The following is an 18263-nucleotide window of genomic DNA, read 5'->3' as shown; positions in this document are numbered from 1 at the left end:
TTATCGATTATATCAATAGAAACGTTTTTTTTATATCGGTCGGTTGCATGTTAAATATCATTTTTTGTTGCAAATTAGATATATTTAGATTACCACTATATTCTAATTTTATCAAATTTTTAACAAAAGTGAGTTAACGGTCAAACTACCTTAAATGCATAAATTTAAAAAAAATACATAAAATGCAAAAACAAAGAACACTTGTGACGTAAAAATGAACCGTATATACACAAAAACAATAAAAAATGAATTCAAATATTTCATCAAATTGATATTCGTGCATCATTACTAAAAGAGTACAAAGAGTAAAAAAAAATGATGATACCGACTAAAACTAGCTTACAAGTTATTTCGTATATAGCTACAAGTTATTGTCTGCTTCTGTTGTCCATGGATACTTAGTATAATAAAAAAAAAACTCAAGATTTATCAAATTAAATAAAAGAAATTCACGACCAAAAATTTTTCAAATGAGAAATAGATAAACTCAAATGGAAATGTCATTCGTAATACTAGAATAGTCAGTGAGGAGCTGTGCATGGCGATAAAAGAGACTTTGCGTGCTCCTTAAATGTTTCTACATTTTGCGAGTTCATTATTCCTATTCCGAGGTCATGGGTTGATCTGAAATTTACCACACATTTTTATAATCCCAAGTTACATCTTTTCTCAGAATTTCAACTCAATTCTTTCATTTTTCGAAAAGTTATCAGAGAAAGTTGAAAATATATGTTTGCTGCGATTTTCTTGAGATTTTGTGGTTATTTTTGTATGTTCAAGGTCCAATAGAAATTAATAACAAACAATTATTTTTTTTATTCGCATCAGTCTGATCAATAGCAACAGAGATAATACTCAAGAAAACGTCACCAAAAAAAACAATGTAGAGATATATTGTCCCAAAACCGTGTGCAGAAGGTCGGGCAAATCGTTCAGGAACTGGAAAACTACTTTTTCCTGTTTTTTACAACAAAAGAAACATATTTTTAAAAAAATTAGCCTTTTTCAAAAATTTTCCGAATTGATGATCAAAATCCGGTAGATTTACCCCACTATTATGAAATTTTTATATTACATCAGGGATGTATTTAATCACCTTCCAATTGAGAAGAAAAATGAACAATTTTCTTACGCTTATATTACATTATTTTTGTGCTTAACCAGTGTAGAAGCCTTTCAAGAATAATTTTGCTATCTCAGCTTTCTTTCTACTTTTTTGTGTAATATGTACCTTTTCCAAAACACTCGTTTAATTATGAAACACATATACTAGGAAGTTGTTAGTGACGAAACCATCTACAGTACTAAACTGATTTTCGTCTACTAACTATGCATCTTTAAGAATCTTAAGAATCTTTAAGAATGTCGGACTTTTTAACAATTGCTGTTTTTCCAACAGTTTTTATTCTTGATTCACCTTGTATCATGGATAAAGTGATTCTTTGTTGCAAAATACATTATCGACTAGTGAACTGTTATTCGATTGAAATATGGTGTTCGTTTATACAAAACCGTTATAGCAACATCAGTTTGTGAAACGTTTTATGGCCTATATTTGTGAAAAATGTTCAGGGAAATGTTTACATAATTTTTTTCACTAAATTTAATATACTATATCACAAAAAAACGGTGAATATTCATTTCATGAATGTTTAAAATGTTTACGATAATGTTTACTGTACTCTTTACACTGTGAAATGCAAATAACTTTGAATGTTTACGTATCGAGTGAATTGTTTCGATTTTATAAAATAGAGGTACACAAATTCACCTCCGAAGTTACACAAATTCGGATCCAGCTGAAATATGGTAGGATTGATCAAAACACTATCATAAATGAAATCTAAAAAGTCCACATCGATCCGACAATCATAAAATTAGTTCAGAAAATTGTAGATCAGATAATTAAATATAAAAAATGTCTCAATAATTTGTTTCCTAAAAGCCACCGTTTCTGAGACATAACGATTTAAAAAGTTGTAATCGTCATATGATTTAGTAGATGGCGCACCCAACGGATATATGTAAGTAAAAATTTTATATATGTAAGTTACACTGACCGATAGAAAAAAATTTGTACTGGTATTACAGCTTTAGTGATGTACGTGGCGTACTCATACATATAATGACGATTACAACTCTTCCAACTTTTTGAATTGTTATATCTCAGAAACGTGGTGACTCTTAAGAAAAAAGTATTGAGGCATTTTTATATTTAATTCTGATCTAAAATTTTCGTCTGAGCTTATTTTTAATAAAACGCACTGTTTTGCTGAAAATCACGAAAAATCCTTTTTTGTGACCTTCGACCCCGCGCAAATTTTTTTCGACATCTCGGATCGATGAAGACTTTTTAGGTTTCATTTAGGATGGTGAACAATCTTACCAAATTTCATCCGGGTGTGAATTTTTGTACCTTCACTCATATTTTTTTATTTAATTTGATCCGATAATTTATAAAATGGAGTATCCATATGATTTTAACCCTTAAACATCCTTTTCGATTTCCAAAAGAGCAATATTATATTTATTGAACGTTTTTTGATTTACTTCTTTGCGTTTTCTTTAAAAATTGTGAGTCTCTTAAATATTTAATTACAACTATTTTTGTTTAAAATAAAAGTAATAAAAAGAAAATTATTGACTAATAAAAATCTAATAGAAATAATAAATACTTACAATCTAGCAGAAGGTTCAATATTCGCTTCATCTCCTTCTATCCTATACACTTTTCCATACATAACATATTCGAAGGAATCGGCACGAGAGCCTTCATTTTCAAGACCTGTTGGATTCCATTCTCCACCATCTGGATAGCCATCTTCTCTCAAGGTTGTAGCTAAGACCAAACGGAACTTGTCACCTGAAGCAAAATACAATTTTTATTATTATTTTATGTTATCTCATTAATAAAATCAATGTAATCGATTATTTAATCAATATGTATCTTATATTATTTTTTAATTAGTTACTGTATGTACAAAATAAACGTATCAAACATGGTGTTCCAGTGAACAGCAGAAAATTGGATAGAAGATAAATTCTAAGACGAAAAATTTCCGTTTTTCAATTTAATCCGAAGGATATACGATTTAGGGCTTCGTTAATATATCGTTTTGAATTTTTAGAACTCTAGAATGTAAAGCTTTAATTTATTTTTTTCCAGAAAAAATTTGGAAATTACTACCAAATATCGAAAAAATTCATTATTTAGAACTTTGAAGATAAATTTTTCTATAAATATTACACAGAAAAAAAAATTGCTAAGCGTTATAAATTTTTTTTAATGAACCAAGTATATTTTTGTATTTTAAAAGCAGAAACAAATATTTCAAGCAATTCTTAAAATTAATAACGACGTCTTAGCACATGGGTAGATCGAAAAACTTATATTTTGTCTTAGAAATTCATTATCCATCTAACATTTTTATTTTTAGCACCTTATATTTTTCAAATTTTCATCGAGAAATTCAGATGGAGTTTGGAAAATTATGTAAATGGAACATACGGAGTGTCCTAATCCAAATATAAAAAATGTATATTCCTTATCCTTCCATATACAATGTTATTTTTCGACTAGGAAAATAAAAGATAAGTATTTCGCAACAAGGTAAAGTTTAAAACAGAGGAATCATGAACAAGTTTCAACATTCTTTTCAGAAAATTCAACTTTTTTTAAAAATTCTCTACGAAGCAATTTATAAAATATGGTGGGAGCGCAAATAAATGTATAATTCATAATATGAATTTATATCTTACATAATTTAATTGCGCTTCCACCATTTATTTATACAAGATTTCAATAATAAAATAAAAATACCATGGTTAAAAGTAGTTTAACCAATCGATGATAAATTCTGGTATCAAAGCCTGGTTTACAAGAAAAGTGAAAGAAAAAGTTTATTTAATAGATAAGATTTAATAGATGAGATTATTTAATAGATACAGTTTTAAAAAAATGGTTTAGTCGTGTATATTTAAGGACGTACATTCATAGGACTTGTTAAGGTAGTACCAGCATGGTATTTGCAGTTTCTATGTTAAAGCAATGGTACAATTTTTTTTTCGACAGAATTTAACGAAAAATTAAATTTAAGAATTTAATAATGCTTACTATTAATTCCCAAAGTTTCAGAAATTTTGACCGTTTAAAATGGGAAATAATTATGCCAACGTCCCAATTTCGATCAATTTACGTCAAAATTAATATCTCGAAAGTGAAAATTAATTTCTAAATTTTTTTTTAGAATTGTATTGTATAAACATTTTTTTCTACTTTTTCTTCAATATATAATAATATCATAAAAAATAGTTGGAGAGACCGGACATTTTACATGCTTTAAATGGGACATGACCCTCAAAATCGCGAACTTTGTCTTTAAATATCTCGCGATCTAAACGGTCAAAAATTATCAAATTTTAGGAATTCATAAATAAAGCTATTATAAACCCGAGAAAAAAAATTCGGCCAAATCTGTCGAAAAGTGATTTCATGCTGGTACTACCTTAATAGAGAAAATAAACTGTTATCGAAATAATTTTTTCGTTGGATTTTAGGTTTAAAAAGTAACAAAAACCAAGGTAATGGGACTAATTTGAAAATATCCCGCGATATTTTTCAAAAAAAATATCAATAACTATACTTAAAACTTCTAACAGCTAATTATTTAATAATTATTATCTAAATTTTCAGAATTTCACAAAATTTTTATATTTTCTATTCATTTAAAATTATATACATATCTACTATTTTCCTATAAATGCACATAACAAAATAGGGTGATAAATGAACGTTCTTAAAAAATTCAAAAATAAATTAATATATTTTATGCGGGTTTAAAATAAGTGGAATTTTTTTGAAAAAATTGAGAGATCCTTTAATTACTCTTCATTGAGGGAAAATCGTTTCATGCATGTAATTGTTCTTTTACAAAAATTTTTTAATAGATTCGTACAAATCTCGGGAGTGATTTCTTAAACCGTTTCCTTTATTAGCTGTTCTAAATGGTCTAGATTTCAAAACGACCATTAACATTCCTATCCAACTTTTTCAATTTGTGACATCCGGTACATTCGATGTCAAAAGTGAATAGTTAGTTGAATGTAAATAATTTCGAAAGAAGATTTTTATAAAGAATACATTTTTTTCGTATGCATTAGGTATAATAAAAAAGTTTTTCATGTGGAGCAACTTAAGTAGATACGTTGTGCATATTACGCAATTCCGTCCATCGCTCATACAAACTTTTTTTCTTACATTATTTTTTAAGGGTTACACAATTTTAGGAATGATATTAATTTAAAATAAAAATCACAATAAATAAAATTATCAATAAAAGTTGCGTGTCTAAAAGATATAAATAAAAAATCATTCTTTTAAACTTTGAAATCCTAAGACAATAATGCCATCTGTTTTAAAGTGACGTTAAAATAAAAATCTGTATGATACAGTGACCTAGTTTCTTACAGCATTAAATAATTCATATCAGAGTTTGAATTTAATTAAGTTTTGTTAATGTTCCATAGTATTTAATTTAATTAAAATTAAATTTTCAACCAAAAATATCATCTAATATCAACAATTCATAGAATGATTATTATGTAATATGAGCACGTTTCGTATTTCATACTTAAAGAATAAAGATTGGCAAGCATAATTATCATAAGCTTATATCTTAAATAGTGTAATACAAATATGAGACATGAAAAACGCCAATAACGTTCCTGGAAAGTAAACGTATGTGAAATTATTCACTAATCTCATATAATCCAGAATATGGAATTAGATTTAACGTTAGTAATTATACCTTTATATTCAAAACATAATTCAAATATAACTTGGTCGATCATCTTAATCAAGAACAGGGGTCAACCTCGGAATCAAGCGGAGAATAAGCTAAATATTTGCAAAAAACTTTATTTTGATAGTAAAAATTTTTTCTCAAAAATCACATATGATCACGTGTGCGCATCCTTAAATATTCAAGATCAAAGGTCGCAAAAGTCAGTTTTTTTGAGAATATAAACAGGATGCAAGGTTATGAAAAATATAATACAAAGTTGATGGTAGCGATATTAAATTTAATTTCCCACAAGCTTTTAGAGACAAAACCTGGAAATTTTACTTTAAACATTACTTTATTAAGATCGGTATAAGCTTTGTTGAAATGAATCGTATAAATAATAAATTTGTTTCCGTGTTACATTTGTATTATAAGTAAAAGCTTGAAGAGCTTAGTTGAAAAGTATTACATTTAATGCGGTCTTGAGCGCCTCAAGCCTTAGCAAAGACCCAATATAGATAGCTCAAAAAAAAAACTTCGATAAATTTGCAGTTTATCGACCTTTCTTAAAAATGCTCCCAGAATATCAGGAAAAAAACCTAATTAAAGCATTTTTTACGTTGATTACGAATTTGTGGCCGAAGCTAGTGAAAAGTTAACAGTTTTTCTTTAATTAACGAAAATACCATAGTGTTTTTGCATTAATAAATAAATTCGTGGATCACAGGGTGAACTTAAGGGCAAAAAACACGCAAACCAGTGCTAAATCGACCTTATTAGATTCATGGCCAACCAAAGATGCTTTAATCATGGACATCATAACCTCAAATTTTGAAATATCCATTTTTCGCGATTTACATAATTTTTTGTACATTTAAAGCATATTTAAGATTAAATAAAATAAATTAACAGACTATTTTAATTAACTTAATTCATTTATTAATTGTTAGTTACGATAAATAACTTTTCACCATTTTCACTAGCTTCCGACAACGGATTCGTAGTCTGCGTAAAAATGCTTTAATTTTGTTTTCCCTGGTTTTCTAGGAACATTTTTATAAAAGGTAGCTTAAGTGATAATTTAATAAAACTTTTTATAATTAAGTATTTTTAACCTAAATTTTATTTTTATCATAATTTACTTATAAACAAACAAAAAAATTCTTGGCAAACCATTCTGTATTTACAATTATCATATTCACACCCCAAATATAAATTAAAAATCGTAATTCGATCTAGATCATTAAAAATTATCAGATAAAAAAATCTACAATATATTTCTTTCGGAAGTTTGTTTTTGTGTGAACTGACACCATTTTTATATGTCAAAAGTAATAAGCGTTAACCACACACATAGTAATATGAATATATTTGTATTTTATGTATACAATTCATACATGGACGAAAGAAAAATTATAACTGGACGTCCTTGATTAATAATGCGTGATGGTAAAATTAATAATTCAATAATATTCTTATTTATATTTTTTGTATAATAAATTAAATTTACTTAATCTTTTATTACTTCTGTATACACATAGCTAAAGTTTGTATAGAACAATGAGATTTCTTGGTTCAATCTACTTCAAATTTTGTATAAACATTCTGTAACAAAATTGATTGAAGTAATTGTATGTATTTAAAACTCAAGTTAATTGCTAGTATAATAATATAATATAATTGCTGGTATAATAATATAATATTGAATAATTGCTAGTATAATAATATAATATTGCAAATTATTTGAATTCTGATATACAGGATTTAACGTTTTAATATTATTTTCAAAGCTAACTTGAATTAAATGCAGACTACATTATATTCCATATGCATCCATGCAACATTTCAAGTCTATAGTGACCTGTAAAACGGTTCCAAATTAAATCGGTAGATAGTTTTCCTTAGCAGAAATTTCAAATAGGCTTTCTGAAAAATCAGTAGCAAGTATAGAATCAAGAATCCATATTTGCGTTAACAGAATAAATTATCATGTTCGTAAATATTGAGTATACGAGAAAAATGATAAAAATGATTTTTTGCCCAAAATTATGGCAATACTAGCTTGATACCCGCATGCTTCACTAGGCTTAAAAGTAAAAACCACCGCTTTATAGCCTCCACCTTTCTGGATCTCACTTATCTAAAACTAAAATATATACAGTTTTCAATTTTTTTAAGTGTAAATCAGTCAAAATGCATTGTATATCAGAATTTATTTCAATTCATATATTATTTTAAATTTTTACAGAAATATTTAATTTATGGTTCAAAATGATGATCATAGATGGAGCAGTAAAATATTTCAGAATAAATTTAATTTTTTTCTAATATTTTTTTATAAATTATAGCTCATGTATTATTCTGATGTATGAGCTATATTGTTGTACAGTTTCATTCCAATCCATTCGGTAGTTTTTGTGTGAAAGCATAAACAAACAAACAAACATCCTTACTTCACAAAAGTAAAACAGTGTGATCTGTAGCAAGTTCACAAACTAAATGCTGTACGCACAGATATAATGAAAAATGATAGTGATCCAAAGAAAAGTGTTATTTGGTTTTAGAACTGAAGCTTTCTTCGAAGGTTATTTTTATCCCCCGAGTACCAACTTTGTTACTAAAGTATATTTCCTCTAAAAAATTTTCACACAATCATGTTTCGAGAAAACTGAAACTTTTTGAGATAATATGTAATTGAATTCACTCCTGAAAGTCAAGATGGGATTGTCATTATAAGGAATCTAGAAGGAAACTGCTGCGAGCAAAAAATAGAGTAAATTGATACTCAAAAGACATTTTAAAAGTAGGGATTCATTAAAATTTTATCGGGATACGATTTAACGCAAACCATCCATATTTTTGGACGATATTACTGCAGTTATAAAGTGTTCATAAATGCAGACTTTTCAAGAGCTTTTTAACTTTTTTTGGTACTTTATCTATTCAATTGGATCAATTTAGTAAGCTAGCCGAATTGAATTATGAGAGATGAAAACTCTAAGCTTTATCGATATTTTATTTGCAAAGGAATGAAATTAACTATAGAGTGTATTTATTGCTGTTGGTGAAATTTTCTTATTTGTGGTGTGGGATAAACGACAAAACAGCAATAGTGAATCAAAACGAAATTGTGTTAAATAAAATACTTTCAAGCCGTAAACGTAAAACCAGGAAAGTAGAACTTTTTGAAAAGGTCCAGGTGTAATTTATTGCCTCCTAGCTATAATGTAAACCTGCATAACTTATCAAATGAATATACGTTATTTTTTTATAATTAATATCAAATATGGAAAATGATGTAGCAAAACGCTAACTCCTTAATTAATTCTAAAATGGATATTTAAGTACGTATCTGCAAAATTTCTGAAATCTATGCGAAACCTTGAAAAACCAAAAATTTCGATTGCACATTTATATAGAAGTTGAGGGAGTGTTCTACACCAGTTGTTTTGTATTCGTTTCCATAATGTTGTAGACATATTCCGCCCTTCAATCAACAACAATATTTTAGTGTGTTTTCTTGTATAACGTTCGCATACACACAGTTATATATAATTTAAGATATACGTGTGTACTATAAGCAGTATAAGCGGCCGGCCTACAGACGTGCAAGAGCATATTTAATGATTATTACTGTATATTTTATTTTATTTGAAGGAAATCAATTATTTATTATTACTGACTAAAACCATAATAAATCAAAAACATTTACATTTGTATGTAAGAAATCATAATTATGATACATAATCCTTTAAAATGACAAGCCATCCATTTTACAGGCGATTTTTATGAAACTGAATCTTTAATGTTTCACCTTGAATCTTCAATGACCTTGAACTGGAATATCTTTTCAGGGTGGTCATTGTTCATAGATGTCTAATCTTAACAACTTCTGGACTATTTTATAATTTCATTTAAACTCAATCAATTTATTATATTTTTGGTATAAATTAATTTTAATATAAAATAACTCGTCAATGTATTTGATAACTTAAGAAAAAATCTCGAAGGGGAGGGGGGGCTAAACTGAACTTTACCATATACATAAGGTTACCTTAACAAAAGTCAGTAAATATACAACTTTAAAAACATATAATTGCTTAAAAATTGTGATTTATGCAAAAACCAATTTCGTGATCAGCACCACAGAATAGTAAATATAAATAGGTTTAAAGTTTTGAAAATTGTCTTTATGGTTTTCGTTTTTTTATTAAGTGTTTAATACATTAAAAGTCCTGGACGGTTGAACCTGTAATTGCGCTACAGTTTAAGAAAATCAATATTGTTTTTATCGCAATGATTTTGGGAACTATGTTTCTTATCTCATGATTTGTTTGCTGGTTGGAATGACACCAAAATCCGACATGTAGGGTATCTAGGAAACTAAATCTTTTTTAATCGATTCAGCTTGCCATGAATTTTGAGAATATACAAAAACGAACATTTTACAATCTGTCAATTTGTATTTTTTGTCCAAAATTAATGGTTTGTTATTCAAAAAATGAGTTTTGAGTTATCAGAAGTTAAGCATAATAGAAATGATAATTTAAAGTAAGTACAAGGAAATTTTATGTTATGTCATATTATATATCCTGATCAATTTAATTGTGTAACCACATATTGGGTTGACATAAAAGAAGTATGTCTTTTTTAAACTAATATATCAATTAATTTATAAAGTATAAGCAGCTATAATATTAAATTCTTTAATAAAACAAGTATTTGATTTCAGAGAAGACTTAGAAGTTTTTTCGTAAACTCCAAATCTATCATTTTCTGCACAGTTAGATTTAACCTCTAAAAGAAAAAAAATTAATCAGGGATCCAAAAAGCAAGAAATCTTGAGGAAATATCAAAAATTATTTCTTGCATGATTACTATACTTTACCTGTACACTTTCAAGTTACAAATAAAAAAGAAATTCTTATCACTATTAAATAATTTTTTTGCGTTATTAAAGAATTCGAACAAGCCTCTATTCATTTTTCTTTTATTTCATAAAGGAATAAAAAAAAAGTACCGATTTTATAATATATGGCCAATTACATATCTCCATATATGTTGTACCTACATATTGTAATGCATGAGTAAAATAACATACACTTAGCAACAAACTTATATAAAATCATAGTCGATGATTTTATTATAAGTGTGTGTACCAGTCAAGCACATATTATACACAAAAGAGAATCAAACTTAAAATGCATTTTACAATCAATATTCTTGTGCTACCAAACATTCATATTATCATTATCACTGCTCGAATTCGGACATTGAACAAATTATTATCTCTGTATACGTCGTTTAAAATTTCTTTTTTTTAAATAGTCCTACTTTAAATCTACCATTTAAAATTAAGATTTGATCGCAAGGTACATTAATGTGTTTCAGTTAAGGTTACTTTAAAAAATTGTATAATTAACGTTAGTTGACAACGTATGATAAAGGCATACTCAAAAATAACAAATATATTGTTTTGGGCCTTATTTGTTCAAAATTTCTCGAAACTTTAGATACAGGGCGATATTGTCACCCGGTACTTAAAAATGGACGGAATTCTCTAAAACCATTCCTTTCGAAATTACAACCATTAAAAAAAATCAAAAACCGAAGCTCATATTTCTATATGAATTTATCATAAAAGAATAGATTAGTGTAGTTGAAGACATGCAACTAACATTTAATGTTTAAGAGCAAGAACCGTTTCAAACTATTCATTTAAGGGTTACCCAAGATTCAACTGCACGTTTCGTCTCTTTATTGAGACATCTTCAGCAACTACTATTTAAAAAAAATTTATTTTCACAAAAATGGAAATGAATTTTTACTTGTATTAAAGGAGCAGGTATTTATCAGCTGAATATATTATAGGAATTTAGATATTTCGAATTCAGAAATTACGTTGAAGTAGGACAGGGCTGGAATGTGCGCTAAAATTGAATGTGATCTCCCAGTGGACATTTACTTCATTTTTAATTCTTGCTTATAGTATCTGTTCAACTCTTTATCATTTCTATAAGAAAATTACGAAGATTTTTTACTTTCAATATTCTTTCAATAGCCGGAAAAGCCTCCTTTTCTATATACACGGTGTTAAAATTTTGGAAAAAAATGTTATTTTTGGGAGTATTTGAAAAAATCTCTTACGACACTGAATTCATATAAATAAAAGAATACTTAACGTTATTGTATTTAGGAGCAAAGTCAGCGGCGTTCGTCGCTAATTTTCGTAATTTATTACCATAAGCTTTTAATCCAGAAGGATCTTTAGGCCATACTATGTAATTTTTCTAAGCCACAATTTTCATTTTTCTAAGCACCCCATTTGATAATTCAAAAAGCCTTTTTTTTCTAAATTTCAACACCGTGTATCTAGAAAAAAAAGGCTTGCCCGCCGTAAGTTTATTGAGAAGTGATCACTAATTTAAAGTTTTCTAGCATTTGCTGAAGTCCCGCTGTTATAACTTGGACAACCCTATATAGATACCCTCGTTTCCAAAGATATTTTACAGGCGCAACAAATATATCAAAACAAGTGCATTTTTTAAATAAAAAGATCTACAATTTTGATTAGAATAAGTGTACGCCGCATCGCGTACCTTATCAACGTTTATTAATGCAAAGAAGCCATCGCACTATGATAAACTTGGCACTTTCGCAGATGTGAATGATTCTTGGTATATGATAAAAAGCGAATTTCTTTACTTTGAATTCAATTTTGATAAAAACTGATGTACTGAATGTGGAGATTCTAAGTATTCTAACCCTGTCTTAACGAAATTTATATTTTGTCTTTTCTTTACTTGACACTGTATTGATTGATCTCTAATTAATCCCCTCGTTTTAAAAATATAATTTTAGAATTAATTTTATACTGGCTTTATGTACAGGTGTTTATCACACCTCTATTCGTTGTGTGCGTAGTCATGGTAGGGACAATAAAATCGATGAGAGCGCTTCCAGTGAAAATTTTTGGCGTTAAAGGGGGCTGTTATTACTAATTTGCAGTTCTTTACAGGTTAATGTTATAGAAATGTCAAATTAAAATTATTGTAAAACACGAATTAATTAAGCTTAATGCAATTAAAAATTGTGAAAATAGGAAATAAAATTGCACAAATATTATTTTTCAAATGTAAATTGTCATAATTATTTATTTAAATTTGTGAGACAATAATATTAAATTTTCAATGTAAGTCTTAAATGCAATCCATATAATTATATATGCATCCATACAATTCTATAATTAAAGTAGTGTATCGTTACCATGGAAACGAAACTCACGCACGGAGCGAATAGAATTGACTTTCTATAATAAATATAAATATAAGAACTGGTGATGGAATATTCATTATCGTTGACTAGTTTTGTGCATTGTTTTAGTTAATCTTTAAATTCGTGTATTGGTGATAACATGAACACTTATGTAAAGCGTTTACTTATCCTCCATGTCACTACGTTACTACAACTACAAGTACCTGCAATAAAGCAGGTTTTAAAATATTCACTTCTGCTTTGGCTTTAGGTATATCTTTTTGCATTGCATGCATGTAGTTAAAACATTATATAAACACATACATACGAGTATGTCAGTTGAATGTGTCTGTTTTGTGTGTATTTATTTAATTTGCAATATAGAAAAGAGCCTTGGCAATGGCATTGAATGACTCATTTAATATGCAATTCAATTTTAACATTATAATATCAAAGAGCATATGTGTACCAACGATTATAATATGATTTTATAAATACTGTATATTTATAAACATCTATCATTCATATTTTTTACTTAATTGTAACAAATGTTATATAGATAATATTTTTTATGTTAGGTATGATTGGAATTTCAAAATTGGAGTTTTAAGGCTGTATGAACACTGCATACTCAGTGTCACAAAAAATGCACGGATTACATATCTATATAATTTGCACTTATGTCGTTGTTCCACCGGAGAAGCGATATATATATAAGAACTCAAGCTGAATGATCGATCAACGCACAGCTCAAACCGCTGGGTCTAGAAGCCTGAAATTTTGTACACACGTTCATTGGATGACGTAAGTGAGCACTAAGTGATTTTTGGAAATTCATCCTCTAAGGGATTAAAAAGGGGCTGTGAATTTCGTATATGGGAAACCCATGTTAATAATTTTATAGACAAATATAGATCAACTGTTGCATGTTTGTAATGTTATCAAGTTTCTGAGATATCGCAATATTTGGATCGATTTTATTTAGTCCGTATCTCAAAAATTATTCGGCCAGTTATATACTGAGTTTTATCGAAATTGGAAATTGGAAAAATTTCTCGATTTTTTGCATTTCTTTAAGGGGTAACCCTTTGATAAAAACTAGAAAATCGCAACAACAAAAATTTGTTTTGGAATTTGAAAAAACTCGGTGGGTGGGGTAATTTTGATCCAAAAAGTATAAAAATCAGGTTAATTTAATGATTGGATGCAGAGTTTCTGAGATATTTGGATCGATTTTAGTCCGTATCTCAAAAACTATTCGACCAATCATCAAATGCACCCGATTTTTGTACTTTTTGGGTCAAAAATTATCTTAAATACTGACTTTTATCAAAATTGGAGACACAAAAAATTTCTCGATTTTTTGCAATTTTTTTAAGGGATACGTACCCCTTTGATGAAATCGAGAAATTTTTATATCATCGGCAACCTTATATTTTTATGGTATTATTATAAACTACAAGATTATCTAAATATATTATATAGTTTTTTTTTATCACACTCTCTAGATTTTTTGATATAGAAATATCCAATTGAAAAGGAAAACCTATAATATAATATAGGTCCTTATGATTCATCATTTTTTAGCCAACTTTGAACGATCAAATAACAATAAAAATCCCTGTGACCTAAGAATTTTTGCATTTATAAAGTTTTATTGAAATCCCTAGTATTATTCAGTCCTTGCATATCTCCTTAATAACAATTTTATTTTGAATATCGTGGTATTTAAAAATTAAACATAAATACGTTTTTTTATTCACATTCGCTGAAGTAACATTGGTGACGATTACTACATGACACATTTAGGCGCCAGGTACAAGATTATAAACATAAAATTAATTTAAATAATTATAATGAAATAAATTTTATAGGTAGTAAATATCTTTACAACTATTATTGATTTAAAAACTATCTAAATTATTCAAATAAAATTAAACAATTATCTTAAGAGTTATTAAAATAAATATATGATATTAACGATAAAAAATGAATACATTTTATCTAACAACATCATAAAATAACATGAAAATGAACCTCTCACTTTATCGCCGCACACTTTATGGATAATATAGCTATAAAATTATGATGAAATTATAGGTAGTGAGTGCTAAGAATCCTAAAAACTAGTTTATAATCAGTAAAGAGATATCAACAAAGTAAGTTACATCGTTTAGTAAAGGGATATACTGGTAAGAACCAGTTATTTTTAGGACAATCACTCTCATTTAGCTTTGTTATTTTGCAAACACAAAGTGCAAAAAATTTTCAAGTTGGGATAAAGGTGGGTGTGCTCACCCTACGAATCTCATTACTAACCTTAGAAAAATCAAGAATGTTGAAACAGTAAATTTTTATACAAGAGACGAAGTTTAACCCATTGATATTACCGAATCGATCCAAGTTCTAGGAACCTATCGTTTTCACCTGCCTTGCTCTCAATTATCCTCCACCCATCCAACAATCGAAATAGTGATAGGGATTTTAATATGTTTACTATGTTTAAAAAAAAAAGTAAAATAGTTATAACGCAATAAGTATGTCAGACAACATTGGTGGAACTGGACCATAAATTGCATCTCGTTCACCATATGTTATACAGAAATCTTTAACTTGCCTAACAATGATGTTCATAGATGCGCGCGCGTCGTGAAATATAAACAAATAAATTTGTTTTAATACAATTTTTATGAAATTATATTTATATAAATTATAGCTCATGTGTAATTCTCATGAGCTATATTAATGTAAAGTTTCATTCAAATCCATTAAGTAGTTTTGGCGTGAAAGAATAACAAATAAACAAACAAATTCACTTCCACATTTATAATAAATAGAAAATATATAAAATACCGATATAAAACGAGACAGGATCTTCTAGTCCTCTTGATTTAATTTAAAATGACTGAAGAATAGCAAAATCTGATTTAAAAAAAAATAAAATAAATAAAATAAACAAGTTCGATAAATTGTTCATTTTAGTTAAAAGAAATTTTTGCTTGATTTAGTCAATGTGCAGAAAAGCTGGCTGAATAATAATTACATCGTTTTGAAATTTTGCCCAGACATTAAGACTAATTTCGACTTTTAAGCAAATTTTCTTACTACCCTAATGGTAAAATCTTTTTAACATATAAAAACAAAGGGTGTTTTTAGTTTAAAACTATATTAACAGTAAATGACTGAAATGAATTTTTTTAATTAATAAGTTACTTTATAATAATGTTACTAAATAATAAAAAAAATTATTTCGGTGGTCCTTGATTTTAGTTACTGATCTTTAAAAGACAAAAAAAAAGGAAATATATAATTAATTATTTCTATATTTATATTTATCAAAATTTAAATTTTTAATAACCTTGACTTTTAACATAATGGTAATATGTAATGGGTATTAGGTATGTTGTTCATTCAATTTAAAACAAATCTTGTTTTATATCACCTACTGAGTAGCTATAACCATTACAATCTTTTATTTGTGAGAATTTTGTCTAATAAACAAACCATAAATATTTCATCAAAACTCTAAGCTTGATATGTGTTACTTCTAACGTCACTCACCTAACTTTAATTGCTTTTTCCACGAGAATATTGACTTATACATTGTATCGAATGTAAACAGGGAGCGGTGGTGGGGGTATAAATTGGGTTTGCACCCCTTTAAAACCTAGCACACTAAAGGTTTTGTAAAAACCTCTGATAATCTATTTTCTTTTTCCGCAACGTTTAAGTCCCTCCAGAAGTCTTCCTATGTTTAAATAAACTGAAATAGGGTACTTTCGGTAGTGAAAAATAAATGAAATTTGAAAAAAGTTAAAATTTATGTAAAAATATACTTAAATATTCTGATTTACCACATTTTTCTTTTATAATACTAAAATTACAAATCGTAATTTTTAAACTGTATATCACATGACCTGAAACGCGGGCAAGCACTGATGTGATGTCATTTCGGCATGAACCATAGACCATCAATCAGTTCAGTGTAGACAGCTCGGTATAACATGTCCATAGATAATAAATATTTATTATAATTTGTTGTCTATGAATATATCTGTCAAACTTATCTGTGTTATTACGTATAATGATACCGATATTACGTCACAAAATTGGATACTCGCGTTTTTGACAGTTAAAAAAAGGGTGTCAAATTTAATTTAAGTTTTTGGCAAGAAAGCCTGTGTAAATTTCCGAAATAAATTTTTGTTACTTTTTATTAGCAAAATCAACATTTTGAAGTACTTTTTCAAATATAGTAGAATACCCTATTAGGTATGTAGGATTTACGAGGGAGAATGATTTCATCAAAGGTGCCAATCGATTACAGAAAAGTTTTACTTATCTCTATTTCAATAGAAAACATGAGTTAATAAGAAGCCTCTAATAAGGGGAAAATATGAACTGGACAACAGAGCACTGTTGGTGCTCACTCCCTGTTTTTGTGTGTGTGTGTGTGTATTCGGCGCTGTTAAACGAGCTCTTCAGTCTAGCCTAATCTAATAGACGAGTACAAGAATTTTTTCTTGCACTCTAAAATTGCAAAAGTACAATGGATTGAGATGCGGTTTTTTGCATTAGTTTCTAGAAGGTATTTATAAACTTTGCGAACATTGCAGATACGCAGGAGAAATTCAAGGAGTTAAGTCGTGCCAGCGGAAAGTGAAACAAATAATCAACCATGGCATTTATTGTATGGACAACTTTGTGTAAGAAAATAAAAACTAAATAACTCAATCATCATTATATATTAAAATTACCTATACAAAGACTTATGCTAATACCGGAATAAGCCAACACAAAAATAAAATTGTGTCTAACGTTGCTTGAGCGAATTTTAGATAGTCTTGTTATAATTACTATCATTATATTTCAAGGACGTTTTCATATTATTAAGGACATTAGCATTTAAAAAAAAATCAAGTAAAAGAATCCCCAAATAAAATGTGGTTTTTTAATCAATAGAGACAAGATAATGATAAAATATATTGGGCAAGAAATATTAATAACAATTTACAGCGTTAGTTGTTACCTTTCTAAACAATTACCATTGTGTGTAGTAAACTACTATTCATGTAAAAATTTTATGATATTTCAAGAAAATTAAACAATATGCATGACTTTTATTTATTTTTTACTTAAATAAAAGCTCATTCCTGTAACAAACAGCGGAAAATAATTATTTTTCGAATAAATATAAAAACAACCAAGAAGAGCATTCAAAGATTT

The 18263-nt window shown here is 27.8% G+C and overlaps 1 protein-coding gene across 2 annotated transcripts in view; it reads right to left on the bottom strand.

Moving 5' to 3' along the window:
- Window positions 1-18263, bottom strand: part of LOC123292426 (DNA-directed RNA polymerases I, II, and III subunit RPABC3) — a 107288-nt gene that overhangs the window by 31780 nt on the left and 57245 nt on the right. For both annotated transcript variants that reach the window (XM_044873079.1, XM_044873080.1), the window contains exon 3: window positions 2680-2863. In XM_044873079.1, the coding sequence (XP_044729014.1) occupies window positions 2680-2863 (184 nt within the window). The remainder of the gene's footprint in view (window positions 1-2679; window positions 2864-18263) is intronic.

The sequence above is a fragment of the Chrysoperla carnea genome, chromosome 2 (genome assembly GCF_905475395.1).
Source record: "Chrysoperla carnea chromosome 2, inChrCarn1.1, whole genome shotgun sequence".
Classification (NCBI taxonomy): domain Eukaryota; kingdom Metazoa; phylum Arthropoda; class Insecta; order Neuroptera; family Chrysopidae; genus Chrysoperla; species Chrysoperla carnea.
The sequence above is the reverse complement of the archived record's forward strand: the minus strand, read 5'-3'. Positions and strand labels throughout refer to the sequence as shown.